Source organism: Etheostoma cragini, chromosome 4 (assembly GCF_013103735.1).
Source record: "Etheostoma cragini isolate CJK2018 chromosome 4, CSU_Ecrag_1.0, whole genome shotgun sequence".
Taxonomy (NCBI): domain Eukaryota; kingdom Metazoa; phylum Chordata; class Actinopteri; order Perciformes; family Percidae; genus Etheostoma; species Etheostoma cragini.
Genome location: NC_048410.1, coordinates 14881773 through 14899747, shown reverse-complemented (window position 1 = coordinate 14899747; position 17975 = coordinate 14881773). Strand labels below are relative to the sequence as shown.

Sequence of the window (17975 nt, the reverse complement as noted above, 5' to 3'; positions counted from 1 at the left end):
AAACTGTTTCAACTGTTATAAAGCTCAACCAATTCTTGAAGGGGAGTTTACATGCTGCAAGTACAATGCAAGGTATAGTGTGTAATGTTGAAATGTCTTAAGGTTTCCACTGAAGTATATAGTGTATGTAGTTACTTTAATGCATTTTAAAATAAATTTTTAAAGGACAAAATATTTTTTAATCTTTTACTACATGAACTCTTTTAAATAAAACTACAGAAGTGATGTGTTTATTTCCCTCTTTATTCTCATCATGCTTTTTTTTTCTTTTTTTTGTGTACAAAGACAAAGATCTTTGTACAAAAAGTCCTACAAATGATGGCACTTTCATATTTAAGGCATTTTTACACAACACAGTATGTTACAAACTGTCAGGCAATGAACTTAAATAGTACACATTAATTGACAAACATCAGAAATCAATTATCAAGATTTCTTTTAGAGTAATATTAAAAACATTTTGAGTTCAAGAATAAAAACAAAGCCATGCGCATTTAATACATGTTTTTCGGTGTTTTGGGTATTGGCTTCTGAGATCCTGAACTTTAACCACCACAAAAAAAAACACAAAGTAATACAGTTTAACAAATCGCCATCATGCCAGCTACTGGTATGTTTACAGACCCTTCTCTAGTCATACATTTTAAAGAGATTGTTTACAAATAGCCTGAGAAAAGTCATAAAAATCTGCCGGACTGGGGTAAATTGAAGTACTGCTAGTCTTAGTATTTAAAAAAGGCTTAGCAGAAACTATCTTACTCGACAGTAAGGCACAGAAGGAACAAAATAATATCCACACTATCAAGAGCTGGCTGGAATTCATAAACATAATGTAGCCTACTTTTACTTACATTTTCACAAACTGTGCGATAGACAGCAGACCATGCGTACACGTTAAAGTAATCGTCCGTGTCTGCAGCAGTGGGATTAATGCCACAGGCAAAAATGGCCCAATAAATGGCTGAAAGTTCCCATCCTGCTCGACCCAGCGGAAACTATGGCACGGGAAAATATGCAGGCATGCTTCCGGTCTTTGACTACATGGCGAAAACAAGAGACATGGTTTTAGATCCGTGAATATGAAGTTTAAGGGAGTAGGGCATCGTTTAATTAAAGTCAAAATTATTCCAAAAAAATCTGGTTATAGATGCCACGAAGTAGGTGGCAGTGCCTTAACCGTATGTGTGTTGATGGCCACTAGGGCCAATTCCATCCTTGTCAAGGGGAGTGCTAACCTTCTCTCCTTTCATACAACACATTCACGAAATAAGACACGTCACTATATATACACCGTCATATATAACTTGGTTTCACTTACGGTTCAATTTCTGGTTTATATTGATAATATTAATATCTGTTAAACACAGCTGTTGTATTATAGGTTGATATGTGTTAACGAATCATTATTACGAGTCTTCAATTGACATTAGTATGTTTTGGATTAGGTAGTAACTCTACCCACAGTGCACTGCGTGAGTAGAACGGGATATCATTGGTAGAAGCAATCACGTGACTGCAAAGTCCGTCTAAAGTATCGTCGAAGATGCTTTCTGGACCGTCTCTGGGATTACTAAACTGATTCGGCTCTATGTTATTTCGGTCTGTTCACATTACTCTTTTTGTCTAAATGTGAGCAGCAGAATTTCGAGACGCTCTTATGGAACCAAAACAAGTCAACACATTGGTGCAGTTTGGTGATGTAGTTCACTGTTGGCCACAAGAGAGCGGTTATGTTCTACAAAGAGCTCGGTCTCATCTTTGCTTCTAACTCAATTTGTGGAGTACATGGAAGTGTATTTTAGGATGCTTGACATCAGTGGTAACTGAGCAAAAAAGGAAGTGTGTAAATTTAATAAATTATTCTTAGCACCAGAGTGAAAGGAAGCAAATACACTGCAGGTTGTTGCTTTCTGCATTGAAGGGTAATTATTTTGGGCTGCAAAATGTCCTGATGCATTTGAGGTTATCATTTTTGTAGAGCTGAAAAAATGGATTGTATATAATCATAAGGTACCTCCAATTGTTAATATTTAGTTATTTAAAATCCCTTATGTTGTCACTAGTGCAGTCAATATTTTTGTCGTTTAATTGGTTTGTAAAAGCTGTTGTATGCCACATTTGAAGCTTGCAGCGAGAACAACTTGTCAAATCAGGTTGTTTTTGATTTCACTGTATTCAATCCCTTTAATAGGCATCAACGTATGAGAAAATATGAGCAAAGTGCCAAATGTAGCTCGAAATTTACCCCATCTTTCTCATTTTAGATCACAAGCAAAATATTAAATACAACTGTGTACAAAATTAGTACTCAGCTGCAGAAAAAATATATAATGTGTTGTGCTTTGGTACATGTAGTATGTATAAGAGGAATACTGAAGCACCTGGTGTGAAGGAGTCCCCCCCCCCCCCCCCCCCCCCCCCCCCCCCCCCCCCCCCCCCCCCCCCCCCCCTACTTCATGAGGCTTTCTTCAGTGTACCATATGAGAACCTCCTGAGCTTTTCTTTTCAATCCCAGAGCCGCCATCCCAAGGGCCCGGCTACCTCCAGTCACTTTAGCCTCTACAGAACAAAGACAAACATCTGTATAACACTGAATTAACAGCATTAAGTGGACTTATATTTTTCAAAGCATGCACGCTAAGGTTGACATACGTTAACTAGCCAATAATACTGACAATATCTGATTATCACAACTGCAATGTTATATGATGTTAAAAAACTGAAAACGCTGCTTACCACTGTAGTAATAGAGTAGAGCCATTCCCACCGCAACGCTAAAACAGCCCAGAAAGAAAAGCGGACCTGGAAGGAGGTAAACACATAACAAAATGATTTTAATTCATTCATAATCTGGTGAGTGTCACTGTTAAATAACTACCTGACACACTTCTAGCCTGGAAAAAGTTTGGATCACACCGACTATATTCCTGACTAGGTTTGGTGATTTTGAAGGTCCCCACATTAAATCGTCTCCTGATTATCTTATGATCCTGCTTCATAATATTTAACAATAGCAGTTTTAATAGATGGAATAGTAGCCGTTGCAAAATTGCATACACATTGACATATATTCTTTGACATAACAATTGCATACACATTGACATATATTTTTTTACATAACATTTTACCTCTGTCGTTCTGAACATATCTCTGTCGGTAGACACGTGGATAAGCGAGTGGATCTAAGGAATCTGCAGGCGGGACAGATACGTTTTAGTGTGGGCATAACATGAGAATATAAGACTAAGTATGTACAGTCCATTCTGTAATATCAAAATAGTGAATGAAAATCACACCTGATATGGAGAAGCGTTTATTGGGGACTCACCTCTGAGGCGGAGCCGTGTGGGCAAGCTGTAGTACACTTCCTCTACATGCAGGTGAAGAGCTCTGTAAAACTCCCGACATGCTTCCTCTCCTTTCCCCTGCAGGTGTGACAGGAGCTCACCCACTCGAACACTTGTGGTCACGTCCAAGTTTCGAAACTGGATAACAATAACAACGGATACAGTATAATAGGATGTTTTTTATCTTCCCAAATGGATATATCCTCTCCTGGAGTCCTGGCAACGCTTGCCAAAGCCAGGATGAAGCATCTCCACTGGAAATATTTTAGAAATTCTCTCATTTGTTCATATTAAAGTGTTGGTTCATCACGTTTTTATTATCAGATAATTTGTAAATATAAGACATTCTTTGAACTTGGTATAGTTTTGGACCTGAAAGTATCTGTATCACCAATCAGATGCTTGAGATGAAATGGTTTTGCATGCAGTAATATAACTTTGTATATTTACTTAAGAAATTTGAAATATGCTTGTTGAACTACAATTATTTTGACTTTCCTGCAGTGTTTTACCTTATTGTACATCATTCTTTTACTTAACTTCATGGGGAAATCGTGTATTTCTTACTCCATTACATTTATATCTAAGTTATAGTTTCCAATTACTTTACAGATTAATATTTTGCATACAAACATGCATATAATATAATGCATGACAGAATAATTTACAGCACATAAACAGCTGCAACATTAAATGCTGTTCATAAAATACACCAGTAATACTAGTCAAGTAATCTAACGTTATCATTGTGCCGCATAATGAATAGTTATTAAACATTTTGCAAATACAACTTTGCAGTAGATTTGAATGCAGAACTGTAATTAAAACTGAGTATGTTTACAGTGTGGTGCTTCATCTCTTCCACCTGCACGTGACCAGGTACACAGGTACCAGGTACTGTGTATGAGGACTCACTTTGGTGGCCTCCTTGTCTGAGAGGATCTGCGGGTAGATTCTGTTGAGTTGCAGGATGAGTTTGTCCAGCAGCTCGGTGTCCAGTCTCCGGTCAGTTTTGAGGAAGGCGCTGTCCTCTATCAGCTGCTCATGAAAACTGTCTGTCCATGTTAGCAGAGACACGTTAAAAACAATTACTTAGCAGGCTACATCAGCAAGTCCCTGCCGAACCCTGTTTGAAAACAGGCTAGCTTTTATATTGAAAGGGAACGTTACGGAAAAATGTCACGTTCTCCAGTCTTTCCTCGTAACTGGAGCCAGGAGAGGAGTTTGAGGACATGGAAGATCGGGATTATCACGAAATAACATTTGTTGACAGCTAGCCTGACGGCTGACAGCAAGTTGACAGGTAATGCTCTTCTCTCTAATGGTAAATGTGTTGTTGAGAAACTTTTCAGAAACAGAACTTGGACTGAGACGTTAACATTACATTGTCATTGGCAAAGCAAGGCAACCGTTAAGGTCGTTAGCGCTGTGTGGTAGTTAATGTTCGTGGTCTGAACCTGATAAGAAGATATTAAAGCGAAACAGAAGGCTAACTGCAAAAGATAAGCGTTAGTTTTTGTTAAAGACACAAACCTCCCATCGTAGAGTCCCTTCTGTCCTTCGTGTGGATACGCCCACTGACGTCACCACGTAGACAGGGAGTGGCTTACGTTAACGTCTTCAGAGAAAGGAAAAACTCACTTTTCTTTTTACATCCATGGAATGGAGTGTATGGCTGCAGCCTGGAGAATTCCCATCTCATGCCCTCTAGGCAATAACTTTTTCATTTTTATTTTTGACCTATATGAACTACGTTATATACAAATATACAAAAAATTATTTTCAATAAAACTGGTCGTTGTGTTGTAACTAGGGGTAAATATATTCTAAATTTCAATGGTTTTTATTGTAATTGTGAATTGAAATGAGTAAATTGTAGTAAAAAAAGTTAAACTGACAAAGTGTGTACATGAAAAAATAAATAGCTTATTGGTAGGCCTACTGTTATCGTTAGGTGTGAGGTCTATATCTACAGTATTACTAATTTATGTCTGTTGTTTGTAGGCACAAAAACTTACCACATTAGCTTATGATTGGTCTGTATGTTTCAGAAAAAAGTAATGTAAACAGGCAAAAAAAGGCAATAGTACAGCCATTACTCAACCGACAGAGCCATCAACATTGTACTTACAAATAATACAGGATGAGTCTGTAGATCTCAACCCCCCCAAAAAAATCATATTTCTCAGGAAAATAAGGGCTTTATTGTAAAATGACTATAGCATAGTAGTTAACTTGTTTAGTAAAGAAGAAAAATCTCACTGTTGTGAACGTTAGATTTATTTCTTCACCAGCCATAACTGTTAGCAGAGTCACTCGCCCACAATCAGGAGTTTTGCAAGTGTTTTACCACAAGTTCAGTCAATCAATATTCTGACCAGCCACCTCCACTCAATCTCCCTTATGAAACAAAAAGGATGATGACATCCTGTAGTCTGAACAGTGTCAAATAAATACAATTGCAGTAATAGTAAAAACAAATAAAATCAATTAGGACCAAGTATGAGCAAAAATGTGTAAAATATATATATATCTTTACATAGCATAAACATAAGTTTTTTTATTGCCATGTTTGGAAATTGCACTTAATAAACAAAACGGCACCGAAGCTTGTTGTTTGCAGATTTTAGGACTTAGGTTTACAAAAAAGTTGTATTAAAACAATTACATAAAAAAAACTCCTTCATGAGTGAAGTTTATGAATACTATTAACATCTGACCTTAACTTAGACATCTTTAAATAAAAAGCTTTGCATTAATACTTTTCCTTAGTTATAACAAGCATACATGAATTTGTAACAGCTCTGCCATGTCTAAAAAGGAGGAGCCCATTTCCACAAAATGTACTAAGACCTTGAAACTGTAGCTCCACAGTTGCAGGATCATATAGTGAAAATAACATATTGCATTATTGTTTTAGGAGCTAAACAGGAAGTGCTTCCATGGGCTGTCAGAAAGGCACCTACAAAGTAAAGGCCCAAAGGAAAACAACTAAGGCAGAAAAGTGTATTAGTTTCTTTTGTTGGATTTAAACCAGTGAGTTTAAAATTCTCGTGTTAAAAGAATTAGCACAAAAAATTCTGAATTTGTTCCTATAAAATAAACAGTGATACAACATATGTTGAATCCCTAGAAAATGTCTAGAATCTGGCAGATAAACATGCACATCTGGTAAAAGCATTGTATAGTACTTGAAACAATTAGTAGGATTGGTGGTAAAACAAACAGTGAGCAGTCAAGGTAACACAGGCAATGAGTAATCAGCAAAATACCCATCTTGATTCTTTCTGTGGTTCAATAATAGTGGTGTGTATTGTTGGAAAATGCAAGGACTGCAGGGGGCAGCTGACGCGACGAGTCATCCTTTTGCAGTCAAAAAGGTTCAACACTATTTTACATACTTGTTTTGGCACTCTAAAACAAGACCCTTGGCAAATACTGTTGGATATGTTCTTGGGTTAGCGACACGATGATTTGGAACATGATTAGAGAGTGAAGGATCCAGGGACGTTTTTGATGGACCTCCTTAAGAAGTCTTGGCATGATAGATTTACTGCAAATGGAAAGATAAAAAAAGAAGAAAATCACTTCAATGATTGTTGAATATTCAATTCACACTGATTTACTTAGATGAAGTTCATTGATGAGAATAGCCATTAGGAAAGTTAGACTGAAGCAGAAAGCAGAAGACTGAGGTATGTTGTGCATAAGGCTTCAATAATGAGTGACTGATGCTACAGGGAATCCCAAGAACGTTTTCATTCAAACAGTTTAGAGTTTCTGTTCTTGTATGCTGACATAAGCATTCAGAAATCAGACTGTATTTGAAACAGAAAATAGAGAATAGCATCTTATGTGTTAAAGAAAAACATTAGGACTTTTTGTTTCTTAGTTTGTTTCAGTATTCAACTTGCATGAAATTCAGTGTTACCGTCATGTATTTGTTATTAATATATATCACTAGCTGTTTCAGACCAGTGAGAGAAAATAAAGCTGTACTTTAAACTGAGACTACAAATGAATGAATGTTTTAGAGAAATAAGGAGGTAGATAAAATATTTGCTGACAAATGTAAACAATAAAATCAAATGTTATTAAAAAAAAAAAGAATTGTATAGAGTATAACAAAACCAACTCTGGCCAACTCCTCAGGAAACAGTTCTCAGGCTAGAATTTCTAAACACTTCTACACATTGTGTTTTGTTGTTGTGTGTCATCCTCCTCATTGTGACCACCTCCCAAAAGAGGTACTTTCCATGACTTTCCAAATTATATGTGTACTTATATCCACAGTGAATTTGAAAGTGATGCAGCCTGAAAGCAAATGCACTGTAAGTTGAATTAAAATTAGCACCCATTTTTCCAGTTTTATATGGTTGTCAGGCCAAATAATTATATAAATATCACTTGGAAAATAGGATTTCTACTACTCCATGTTCAGGAGATCTGTGCCTTCCTTGTTGTCAACTAAAATGAATATATTAATTGTACTATGAAGACAAAAGAAAGGAGTGGTTCTGCTCAACCAGTCTAACATTGTGAACACAACCATGTACTGGGACCAGTACAAAAGCATTAAGTAGTATTAATACTAGTATGTCATGTATTGGGTTAGTTATAATGGCTCCCAAATACAGCTTAGCGTTAGAAAAATGAGTGTATACAAAGCCTGAGAGAAATAAAAATCTTTAAAAAAATAGATATAGTAGTTTAAAAAGGCCCATATAGCCTTGCAGCGGAACCCAGGGCCGCCGCTGATGATCTGTGGCACAGAGTTGGTTCTGCTGAACTGCTTCTGACTTACATGATGGTTGGAAGAGGCTCCCTTGGCCTTTGTTTTGCCCTTGCCAACCACCGCTGTGGCACTGTTGCGGCGTGCCTGCTCGTGGTCAAACTCCAAGTCCTCCAGGCGCTGAGTTAAAGCCAGTTTCTGCTGGATGGCCATACGTAACAGAGAGTTCAGGGTCTTCTTTTCATCTTCAGCAGCAACCAGCTGCCGCTGCATATCATCCAGCTGGGTCACATACTCGTCACACCTGAGGAAAGAGCAAGATGGAAAAAAAGACAAGAAAAGATAAACATTATTTCCAGCAGGTGGAGCTATTTGCCCAGAACTACTACTGCTGCTGTTGTAGTCACATGTTTTATCCATTACCCAGACAGCATTTTCCAGATGGGAGGTCTGCTAGCTCACTCACACAAGTATTACATCAGACTGTTCCCACAATGCTTTGTGTCTCTCACAAAGAGACAAAGACATAAAATACTTACTTAAGTTTAAATACTAAAGTTTTGAAGTATTCTTTTCATTATTGGAGAAAGATGCTGAAAATAGCCAGAATTAGCAGGATTTAGAGAAATATCATTTCTTTTTTGGTACTTTGTAATTTGTCCTGTGACATATACAGTACAAAAGTTGTCGTGCATTATGGTGTGATGGCCACCAAGATGCCACATGATTGTTAACTTAATGTGTGTCAGGGATAAAATATAACCCTGTGATTATGTATAATCATACCTTGTAGCAAACATGGCTCGAAGAGAAGAGAACGTAGCAGCATCCTCTTTCAGAGCCTTGAGTTCATTGCGGAGCTTCGTTATCGTCTCAGTCACCATAGCCTTCTCGCTGTTATACTTACTCTTCAGGTTGGCCAGAGCAACCTCAGCTGTCTAAAAAGGGAATAAGATCTTATATAACCATTCATTCATTATTCATCCATGTCTTGCACTTTCGTTAAGTATATACTCAGTGGTTATTTTTACATAGCTAAGACTATTATCCCTTTCTGTTGTACTTGTCAGTTTGAGAAACAATGAACATCCTTCCTCTGAGAAACGTACACAGCAGGCATGCACACACGCACACGCGCACACACGCAAACACACACACACACACACACACACACACACACACACACACACACACACACATTTATATATATATATATATATATATATATATATATATATATACACAGACACACTCAAAGTGGTCTTCTGACCTGTTTATTGGCCTTGAGCACAGCTCTGAGAGTGGCAATCTGTTCCCTTTTGGTGCTGAGCAGGGACTTCAGTTTGAGGATCTCTTCCATGCAAGCATCTTTGTCCTTGTCTGCCACTGTGCCCAGCTCTAGATTGGCAAGTCTCTGACGTGACAGCTCTGTGGTGCGATCCACTGCCTGCTGCAGGTGGCGGATCTGGTCCCTGATGATGGCTACCAGGTTATAGACGTTCATGGGTTCTGGCCGCTGCTCCCGGGCAGGGGCAGGCGTGGTGCTGCGGGAATTTCCCTGTTCAGTCTCAATGATCAGCCCATTGGTGAGAAGTATGGAAGACTGGTGCTCCTCTTCATGCCCCCTTCTTACTGTGGCCTTGCCTTCCTTGTAGTAGTCGAGCATGACACGGTTAGGGGTCTCATTGTTGCACATACATACATGGTTGTAAAGATTGGCGAGCTCTTCACTGAAAGCTATGAGCTCGTCCTGGGCCACATTAAGGCTGCCGAGTGATTCTCCCGCAGCCTCGCTGACCAGACGCAGCTCCTTCTCCAGGCGAGCAACCTCTGCTTGATCCGCTTGGCTAATCTTCTCCAGGGACGCCAACTTTGTCCTCAACTCCTGGACGTCGCTGTCCAGCCGTGCTCGCTCATGTTCATACTGGGTTCTACACTCCTCATACTGTGACCTCAGAGTCTTCAGCTCCTGCCTCAACTCTCCGGCTTCAGACACCGCCACCGTGTATTTACACTGCAGAATTTCGGGTCCATTAATGTCCAGCTCGTAGTAGTCTCCGTCATCATGGCTGTCCCTGTCCTTTTCACTGTCGAGGGCAGACTGGCGCTCCTTACTGGCCTGAAGTTTCCTCATTGCAGTGAGATTCTCAGTCAGCCTGTTGACCGTTTCCTTTTGCTCAGACACTGTCCCATAGGCCTGTTCCAGGTGCTTCTGGTTCTCCTTGAGAGAGTTGATCAGGGCCAATTTCTCCCGCTCCACCTAAACATGAACAAAAAAAAAACACACACATTATCAGTCAGTTTAAAAAACAATTTCTTTTGCTGAAAGTTGAATGTACTTCGAATGTGTTAAAATCAGGGGATCAGGCAACTCAGCGCAGTAATTCAGCTAGAAATAGTCAAAAGGCCTCTCATGGACTTCATACCTGCGCGAGCTGTTGTTTAAGTTTCTGGATCTCAGAGATGTTGAGCTCACTCAGCAGGTCGTCCACCAGACTCGGAGCTGGCTGGAAAGCCCCCCCTCTCTTGTTCATTGCCGCTCTGTAGTCCTCATCCCCTTCACCTGTCTTGGTCAAGCCGTTTTCAAAGCCTCGGATAAGATCGTCGTTGTCGGGCTCGGTGATGGTGGAGGGATCATCGTGGAGTTTTAGGTTGTCGATAGAGATGTTGAAAGAGCTGCTGTACACAGAGCCGCCAATGGTCATATAGTGGGAGAGCTCCTTGCGAAGAGTTGCCTTCTGCTCACGCTCTGTTTTAATCGTTTCTAAGGCCTCCGTCAGCTGTCGCTCGGCGATTTCTTTCAGACGCACGGCTTCCTCCAGCTGGCTGTGTAGGCACTGGGAGTCCTCCTCCACACGGCGGATCTCATGCTTTAGACCTTCAAATTCCACCTTAAAAGATGGTCAAAAATGTGAAAAAAACTGTTAATAATGTTAGTCAATTGTTTTTTATTATGCCAAAGTGCCTAAAATTGTCCAAAATCATCATAATATTGTCCAGCGAACATACAACAAAAACTTTATATATATTTTAAATATGTGGTTATATTTAACCAACAACTACTAATGTAGTTAGTCATAAAAAAGCTGAGTAAACAGTTAAAACATGGCTTTTTTTCTATGATTTTTACCCAGTTCAAGACGTGCAAGAAAGTGAGTATTGTGTTGTGTAGTACTTTCTCACCTGGTTCTGTCTTAGCACCGAGACTTGTTTCTGAAGAGAGATGTTCTCCTCCTCCAGCTCGCTGTAGTCCTGCAGCAGACGAGCCTCCCGCACCTTGCACTCTCTCACGTCATCACGGAGCTGACCTCGCTGCAGCTCTGCCAGCTCGCAACTCTGCACACAGGAGAAGAGTGGAAAAGCAATGACATGTTATGGGAGGCTGCATGGCAATAAACTCTAACTAAAAAATAAATGCTCACCACCTTTGAGTAAAAAAATTCAAAAGAATAACAAAAACAATAAAAAAATAAAATAAAATTCACCCATGTATCGCAAACTACATCCTTGCACGTGTCTGGCCAAGTGAAATTAAGATCAGCAGGTTTCACATACCATGGGGGCAAGACTTTAGCAGGCGGCTATAAAGACAGAAGGAAGACTTGGTCCACTTACCAGTCCATGTGACAGAGAGCCCTGGCGGAGGACATCCTTTGTGTCACTCACATTAGACGATTACATCATCTTCCCTGCTGGTTTCACAGCAGTTCTCCACAGCATGCACAACACTACTCTCTCACAATTCACCCTGACAACTAGTGAGGTTCTGGTCTCCAAGGCAGTCTAAACTTCGGATCTCTTGGCCAAGTGAGAAAAACTTATCCAGATTTTAGCACTTTTCAAAATTTAACATTTGATTTAGGAGAAATATTTCCAGTTTGACAACACAAAAAGGCTAGTATAAAAGCACACCCCAGACGTAACGGTTGGTCTGTGTGTCAACACCGTTCGGGGAACAATTTCAGATTAACATAGTAGAAGTACACAAAAGAAATATCAACTCGGAAAGATGCAGTTTTCATCAACACATCCAGTACTGACTTAATCAAGACAGTGTTTTATAGTTTATCAGGTTATGAGATTTATTTTAAATTCTTTACAAGTTAAGACCATCATGATTGAAATAAGATTTTAGTTAAAATGAGCATAACATTTATATTGTAAATTTGCTTTTAAATATTTGTATAATTAACCGATTACCTCTCTCATCTCCAGGGCAATGGCCGACAGGCGATCGTTTTCAGCTTGAACGCTGGTGAGGGAGGCTTTGGCCTGTCGGAGCTCATTCTGCAAGTCTAGGACCTTCTGCTGGTAGACCGCCTCCTTGCTGGCAGACTCCAGGATCAGCGACTCTTCCCTGCTTTCCCCGTCTGCTGCCACTTTCCTGTGGGCCGAGTAGGCTTGTCCAAAGGCCTTAGGACAGAGAGAAAGAATAAACATCAGGAGAAACTACATTGATCAAGGATTAATAGCCGGCCTTTTTTAAGACGCACACAGAACCAAAAGTATAGCCACAATAACCACAGAGTGTTTATTTGAAAATACCAAGGGTCTGTCACTGAATGTATTACTGGCTGTCTGTTTGCCTTTTGTATTACTGAAGACCATTCACTCACAAGTAGTGTTGCTGCTGCATTCTGGTTTTATGTCATGAGGTTCAAATTGCAGAGCATGCAATGAGATTATTGCAGGCAAGCACCAATTAATTACATTTAAACTGCATGTATTTGAATTTGTCATGATCACATTACGACAAGCTGGAGCCAGCTGGACGGTGCAGTTGTCCAATCTTCAAGGGAACAACAACCTCTCATTCAATTTGATCTGTCTTGGAAATCTGAGTTAAGACCACCACTTACAGGTAAACATTGAAAATATCAATGTATTAATTTCAATAAAAAGTTGTGCTACAGACATTTATGCCTGATTTGACACTGCAGTAGGCATTTGATTTAGTTGTGTTAGCAAAAAGCGGAGATTACTGAGTAAGCATTTAAATCTGGACTCATTTAACTTAAAAAACATCAACTTTATGCAATAATTTGTTGTTTTTAAGGGACCCCAATTTTGAAAAGGCCCCATTTGCTTAGACAGTGGGGGAAAAAGTCCTACATTTCCTAAAGTGACCCAACCTTTACCGTTGGATTTGATTTGAGTTTTGTTTGGAGTTGTACACACCCTGGGTATAAGCACTCCCTTACATATTAATTCAGGGCAAAAACACGTACTAAAATTTACATTTTTTATTTTACTAAACCTAATCACATATTATGATCATCACTTACTTCTTTAATCAGTTTCCATCCTACTAGGGTACAATTTCTAAAAACCTGACTCCAATTTATTGAAAACAAAACAAGAAATGGCCCTGCAATTTGTCTGGAAAGCTGCTGCAATTCGGGCATATTAGTCACTTTGGACCCCAATAACCACATAAAAACTTCACAGAATGCTCGGGGAACTGGTGACACATTGTAAAGCTTATACTATCTGGTCAAATAAAGAGCGGAGAGGTGGGCGAGGCAGGGTCTACTGGAGGTGAGCCCTAGTGGGGTTGTAAATGCAATGATACCTGGATTCCAAAGAAAGGTGTACAGGCTTAAGTTACCAGTACTAACAGAATCAGAACAACAGTTTAAATAAGTCAAACAGGTTGACATGATTCCCACAGCCATCTGACTTCTAGAGGCTTGTAGACATCCAGCCAAGAAGCATGGTCGCTGAGCCAAACTGGTGATGTAACAACTACTGTCTAAGAAAGTCCCGAAACCCACAACAGAGCTTTAGTTCTTCTTCCCACCAGAATCTAACCCCTCATTTCCTCAACAGTTTCCAGTCAAACAAACAGACATGTGACAAGCAGTGGTCTGTCACGATGGGATTCGATCTGTAGCCTAAAGCCCAGTGGATGCTGATGGAGGATTCTTTACCCTACATCTGTGACATCCTCTAAAAAAAAGCAATAATCTGAATCATGACATACCAAATGACTACAACAATGAGTCACTTAGTGACTGGACTGTGATCTATGCCATGACTACCGTAACGTAGACAAAAATCTCCATCAACACACACATCTGAGAATAAGTCATTGAAACCCCTTCAGGGAGGACTCACGCAAGTCTGGAGGTGTAATTTAGTAATAGAAAACAGCTGTAACAACAAGTCAATATGTTAATTAAAAGCAAAACATTTCCGGTTGCAGCTTCTTCAATGTAAGGATTTGATGTCTTTTTGTCATTTATGACAGTACAGGATATTTAAGGTTTCAACTGTTGGTTGAGTAGAACAACCAACCTGAATACGACCTCGGGCTGTGGGAATTTATAAGGCATTTTTTTAACTATTTTGAGTCTTTCCATAGATCAAAACAAAAAAACACAATTAATAATTAGCCTACTAATAAAAAATAATCATTAGTTGCAGCCCTTATTGAAAAATGGAATCTATCTATGTGAATTTAGTAATGTGTAGTAAGGTTTGTGATTAAATATGGCCCCTTTTTTCAACAGCACAAGACACTGACTTCTATCTAAGTGCATTACCTTTTTTACTATTCAAGCTGTATTATATACAATATTAAACAGTTGTCGCTTTCCGGCTAACAGTGAAACACCACACAATAAAAAACATATCCAAATTCACTTAATTACTAAAGAGTGAGCGATGGGGCATAGTCGATAACAAGTTGCGACCACAACTGCTGAATGTTAAAGTGAATGTGGAAGTGCCTTACTGTAGGATGCAGTTCCTCTAAAGGGTGGTTCTAAACTGGTTGCAAGACTGAGTATAATGATTAGAAGGGAAACCCCCAACTTCTCTCTTAATATAGTCTGGGGAATTTCAAAAAACATTGGAACGTTGGCAAAATGCATGTTTTGTGCAGTGTTGGCTTGACTGACAGGTGTCTGAATGCGTCTCTTACATTAAGCTGTTGTGGTCGCTGCTTGCTCTTGCTCCTCATTCTCTAATTTTGCTATTTCTGGCTCCAATGAGCATAACTGACATCAATGGGTGATGTGACAAGCTACAATGTTCACACTAAGAAAAAAAACACTGTTGGAGTCATAATGAATGTGAAAAGACAAAGTTATAACATTTCAAGGCTTTTCTGTAAGGGCTCCTTGGTTGTGGAATGTCCTGCCAGAAGCCATTAGACAGAGTCTATTGACGCTTTTAAGACTCACTGTTATGCTCTGTTTATTTGTTTTACCTGTTTTGGACTGATTTCCTGGGTTTAGATTGTGCTTCAATTTGCTTCTATTTTTTATCTTGTTTTATTCCCACAACATCTATGCACATGTATGTTTTTACACATACATATACAGTATGTATGTCTTTCTAAAGCACTTTAGTGTGAAACATGTTTGTATTTTAAAGTGCTATATAAATGAAATAAACTTGATATTAGTTGGGTAAAACCAGTCTCGGGCAGCTGAATATGATGATTTTGACAAATCAATTGCGATGTGAAGCACTGTCTCTTCTGACTGCATGCTTTACTGAGCCAAGCCCAGGAACAAATCCCAATAAGTTGTAGGAGAAATTCAGGGAAACTATAGTCAATCACTGTGGTCTTGGGTTACAAATGTCTCTCCAAAAAGCAGGGTAAATAATAAGGACACCAGGACAGGGGTTATAAAAGTACCATGGAGGGATATTATCTTCCTCAAGATTCACTTTTAACTGATGAACAAGTATGAAAAAGTGTCTTTTCTACAACAGACTGACCCTTCCTGTTACTTTACCCAATTAACTAAGAGCAGGTTGGCCACATATGAATCTAAATTTAACATACTGCTGCACAAGCAGATGTCTGATTTGTAGGCGTCAACCTTACATACCAAGAAGAGCAAGTACGGGCAAGTTATCAAAAAGTAGGTAATGTTAATTTATGGTTCTGATAACAGACTGTGTGGGTCTGAGTGACACGTTCACATCCGTTGGGAAACAGCTGACCGTTGCTGCACCAAAATCTTAACGTGCTGATAACATCATTTGCTTGTTTAAATGCCATGTGTTCACATACCGATACAATTAACATTCGGTTAACGTTACAACTAGCTACCCTCGAGTGTCTGGCTGCGTGGCTATGACCTCCGTTTACCTCCTTCAGCTGATCCAGCTCCTGTCGGACCGTCTCGTACTCTGTCTCCAACTCGTCGAATCGCTGCTTGAGCTGTTGTTTCTCCTCCAGCACCGCCAGCCCATACTCAGCCGCCTGGATTTTCTCATGGGTGGTCTCGCGGAGCTCCCTGGTGAGACGGTCGACCTCGACTTGAAGCCACTGCGGCCCGGCCTCGGTCACCAGTACCGCTTCGGGATATTCCTGCTCCTCCATAGATATCTCGCTGAGCCGCCGACTGCCAACTGTAACGGAACCCAGCCCTGGCTAGCAGGGGCAGTGCAGAAAACCACCAAATAAAAAAAATCACTGCCGTCTTTGTTTGCACCGCATAGTTGGGATTTAAACGGCATTAAGTTCCCTTTGCCTTTTCCCGCCGCAAACGTCAACGATGCTGAACCTAGACGATACTTTTGTCATTGTCGAGGAGTTTCTTCCACCTCTTCATGAAGCTGAAGGAGAAAACTTCAGTTTAGATCATCGATTGGAAAAGGCTACTCCTGCACCACATTCAAATCGGTATGAGTGGGAAGGGAAATGTAGTTTTGAGTGTGATGTCAGTGTCTCAACGACTACGTACTGCAGCTGCTTCTTCACATCAGTTCCCAGAATGCATTGCGATGGCTGTACGTGAGGCACTAACTTACTGAAGCTTTCAATACAGCAGTGCCATCTAGAGACTTTATAATAAAACTACATCTAGACCCACGAGACAAAGTGCATTTTATTTTTTAAAGGCACAATTTGTGATTTTGTTGCGGGGAAAGAAAGGACTTTTTATAAATAAATAACTGTCGAATGTTTTCGGATAAACTGATTAATTTTGTAGTCTATGAAATGACGGGGAAATGCCCGCGATAAGCTACCAGAGCCTAGATGTCTCTTTTTGTCTTTTTGAACCCAATAATTATTTCATTTAAAATGTATATAAATGCATAAAAGCAAGCTGGAACCATAGGCGGACTGAATAGGTAGCAGTTTTGCTTAACTACACGGAATGACACGATGTAACATATGTAGGCCTACAGTAGGCTACATATTAATCAGAATCAGAATCTGAATCAGAATCAGCTTTATTCGACAGCTATGAGGAAAAATACGAGGAATTTTTCTTTGGAGCCTCGATGCTTACACTGGGCTTACACACAAAACAAACAAAACAAAAATATACACACAATATATACATACTCTAAACAGAACAATATAGAGGCATGAGTGAACGAAGAGTTCAATAAAATGATTTAAATATGGAGCATAGTGCAAGGATACTGGGATAAATAGTATGATGTTATTATATTACAATATTAACAGTACTATGAATATTATGGACAGTTCTGAAATAGAAAATGAGAATGATGAATGAATAACAACTAAGAGAGATGTGAGAATGGGAATGATGAGTAAATAGTAAATAGTAAATAATAAATAATGAGTGAGATATGAGAATGAGAATGATGAATAATACTAAATAAGTGGAATAATAAGTGAAACCAGTTGTTTACATCATGTCCGTATAATGTGTACTGGCATTACTGATGCAATGCCAAAGAAACGTTTTTTCATCTAGATGTCAAACTCTTTGATTAGGGTACGTGATTGAACAATAGTCATGTATAGCCTCGCACCACCCTGTACTTTTAAAAGCGTCAAGACCGAGTGTAACAGCGTTACAACTGGCGATGGCAAATGTACTTACCGTACTCAAGTCGAAGTCCAGATACTTTTGTTAAAAAATACTCTGGTAAAAGTAAAAGTACTGATTTAACTTCTT

At 39.4% G+C, this 17975-nt stretch overlaps 3 protein-coding genes and 1 non-coding gene across 6 annotated transcripts in view; 1 reads left to right on the top strand and 3 right to left on the bottom strand.

The window, feature by feature from the left end:
• Positions 1 to 203, top strand: part of ninj1 (ninjurin 1) — a 5967-nt gene extending 5764 nt beyond the window's left edge. The window contains exon 3 of the mRNA XM_034870302.1: positions 1 to 203. This exon is cut by the window's left edge and continues 708 nt beyond it. The gene's annotated coding sequence lies outside the window, so the exon portion shown is untranslated.
• Positions 204 to 241: 38 nt separating this feature from the next.
• card19 (caspase recruitment domain family, member 19) lies at positions 242 to 4984 on the bottom strand. 3 transcript variants are annotated; one of them, XM_034870299.1, is made up of 7 exons: positions 4881 to 4983; positions 4263 to 4402; positions 3329 to 3485; positions 3129 to 3191; positions 2737 to 2802; positions 2441 to 2559; positions 242 to 2396 (listed from the first exon to the last, which is right to left on the bottom strand). In XM_034870299.1, exons 1-6 carry the CDS (start codon positions 4885 to 4887, stop codon positions 2450 to 2452), a joined length of 543 nt encoding a protein of 180 aa, XP_034726190.1. In that variant the 5' UTR covers positions 4888 to 4983; the 3' UTR covers positions 242 to 2396; positions 2441 to 2449. The 3 variants fall into 3 exon arrangements, with proteins under 3 accessions (XP_034726190.1, XP_034726191.1, XP_034726192.1); XM_034870300.1 differs by having other exon boundaries at positions 242 to 2406; positions 2451 to 2559; XM_034870301.1 differs by lacking the exons at positions 242 to 2396; positions 3129 to 3191 and having other exon boundaries at positions 2430 to 2559; positions 4881 to 4984.
• LOC117944158 lies at positions 1130 to 1257 on the bottom strand. The gene has a single exon (XR_004656513.1). It is a non-coding gene; the product is annotated as a U6atac minor spliceosomal RNA (small nuclear RNA).
• A 627-nt stretch (positions 4985 to 5611) lies between the features above and the next one.
• LOC117943876 (protein bicaudal D homolog 2-like) lies at positions 5612 to 16724 on the bottom strand. The gene is made up of 8 exons (XM_034870298.1): positions 16187 to 16724; positions 12280 to 12492; positions 11263 to 11415; positions 10506 to 10970; positions 9350 to 10339; positions 8866 to 9017; positions 8152 to 8383; positions 5612 to 6900 (listed from the first exon to the last, which is right to left on the bottom strand). Exons 1-8 carry the CDS (start codon positions 16418 to 16420, stop codon positions 6898 to 6900), a joined length of 2442 nt encoding a protein of 813 aa, XP_034726189.1. The 5' UTR covers positions 16421 to 16724; the 3' UTR covers positions 5612 to 6897.
• Positions 16725 to 17975: the final 1251 nt, after the last annotated feature.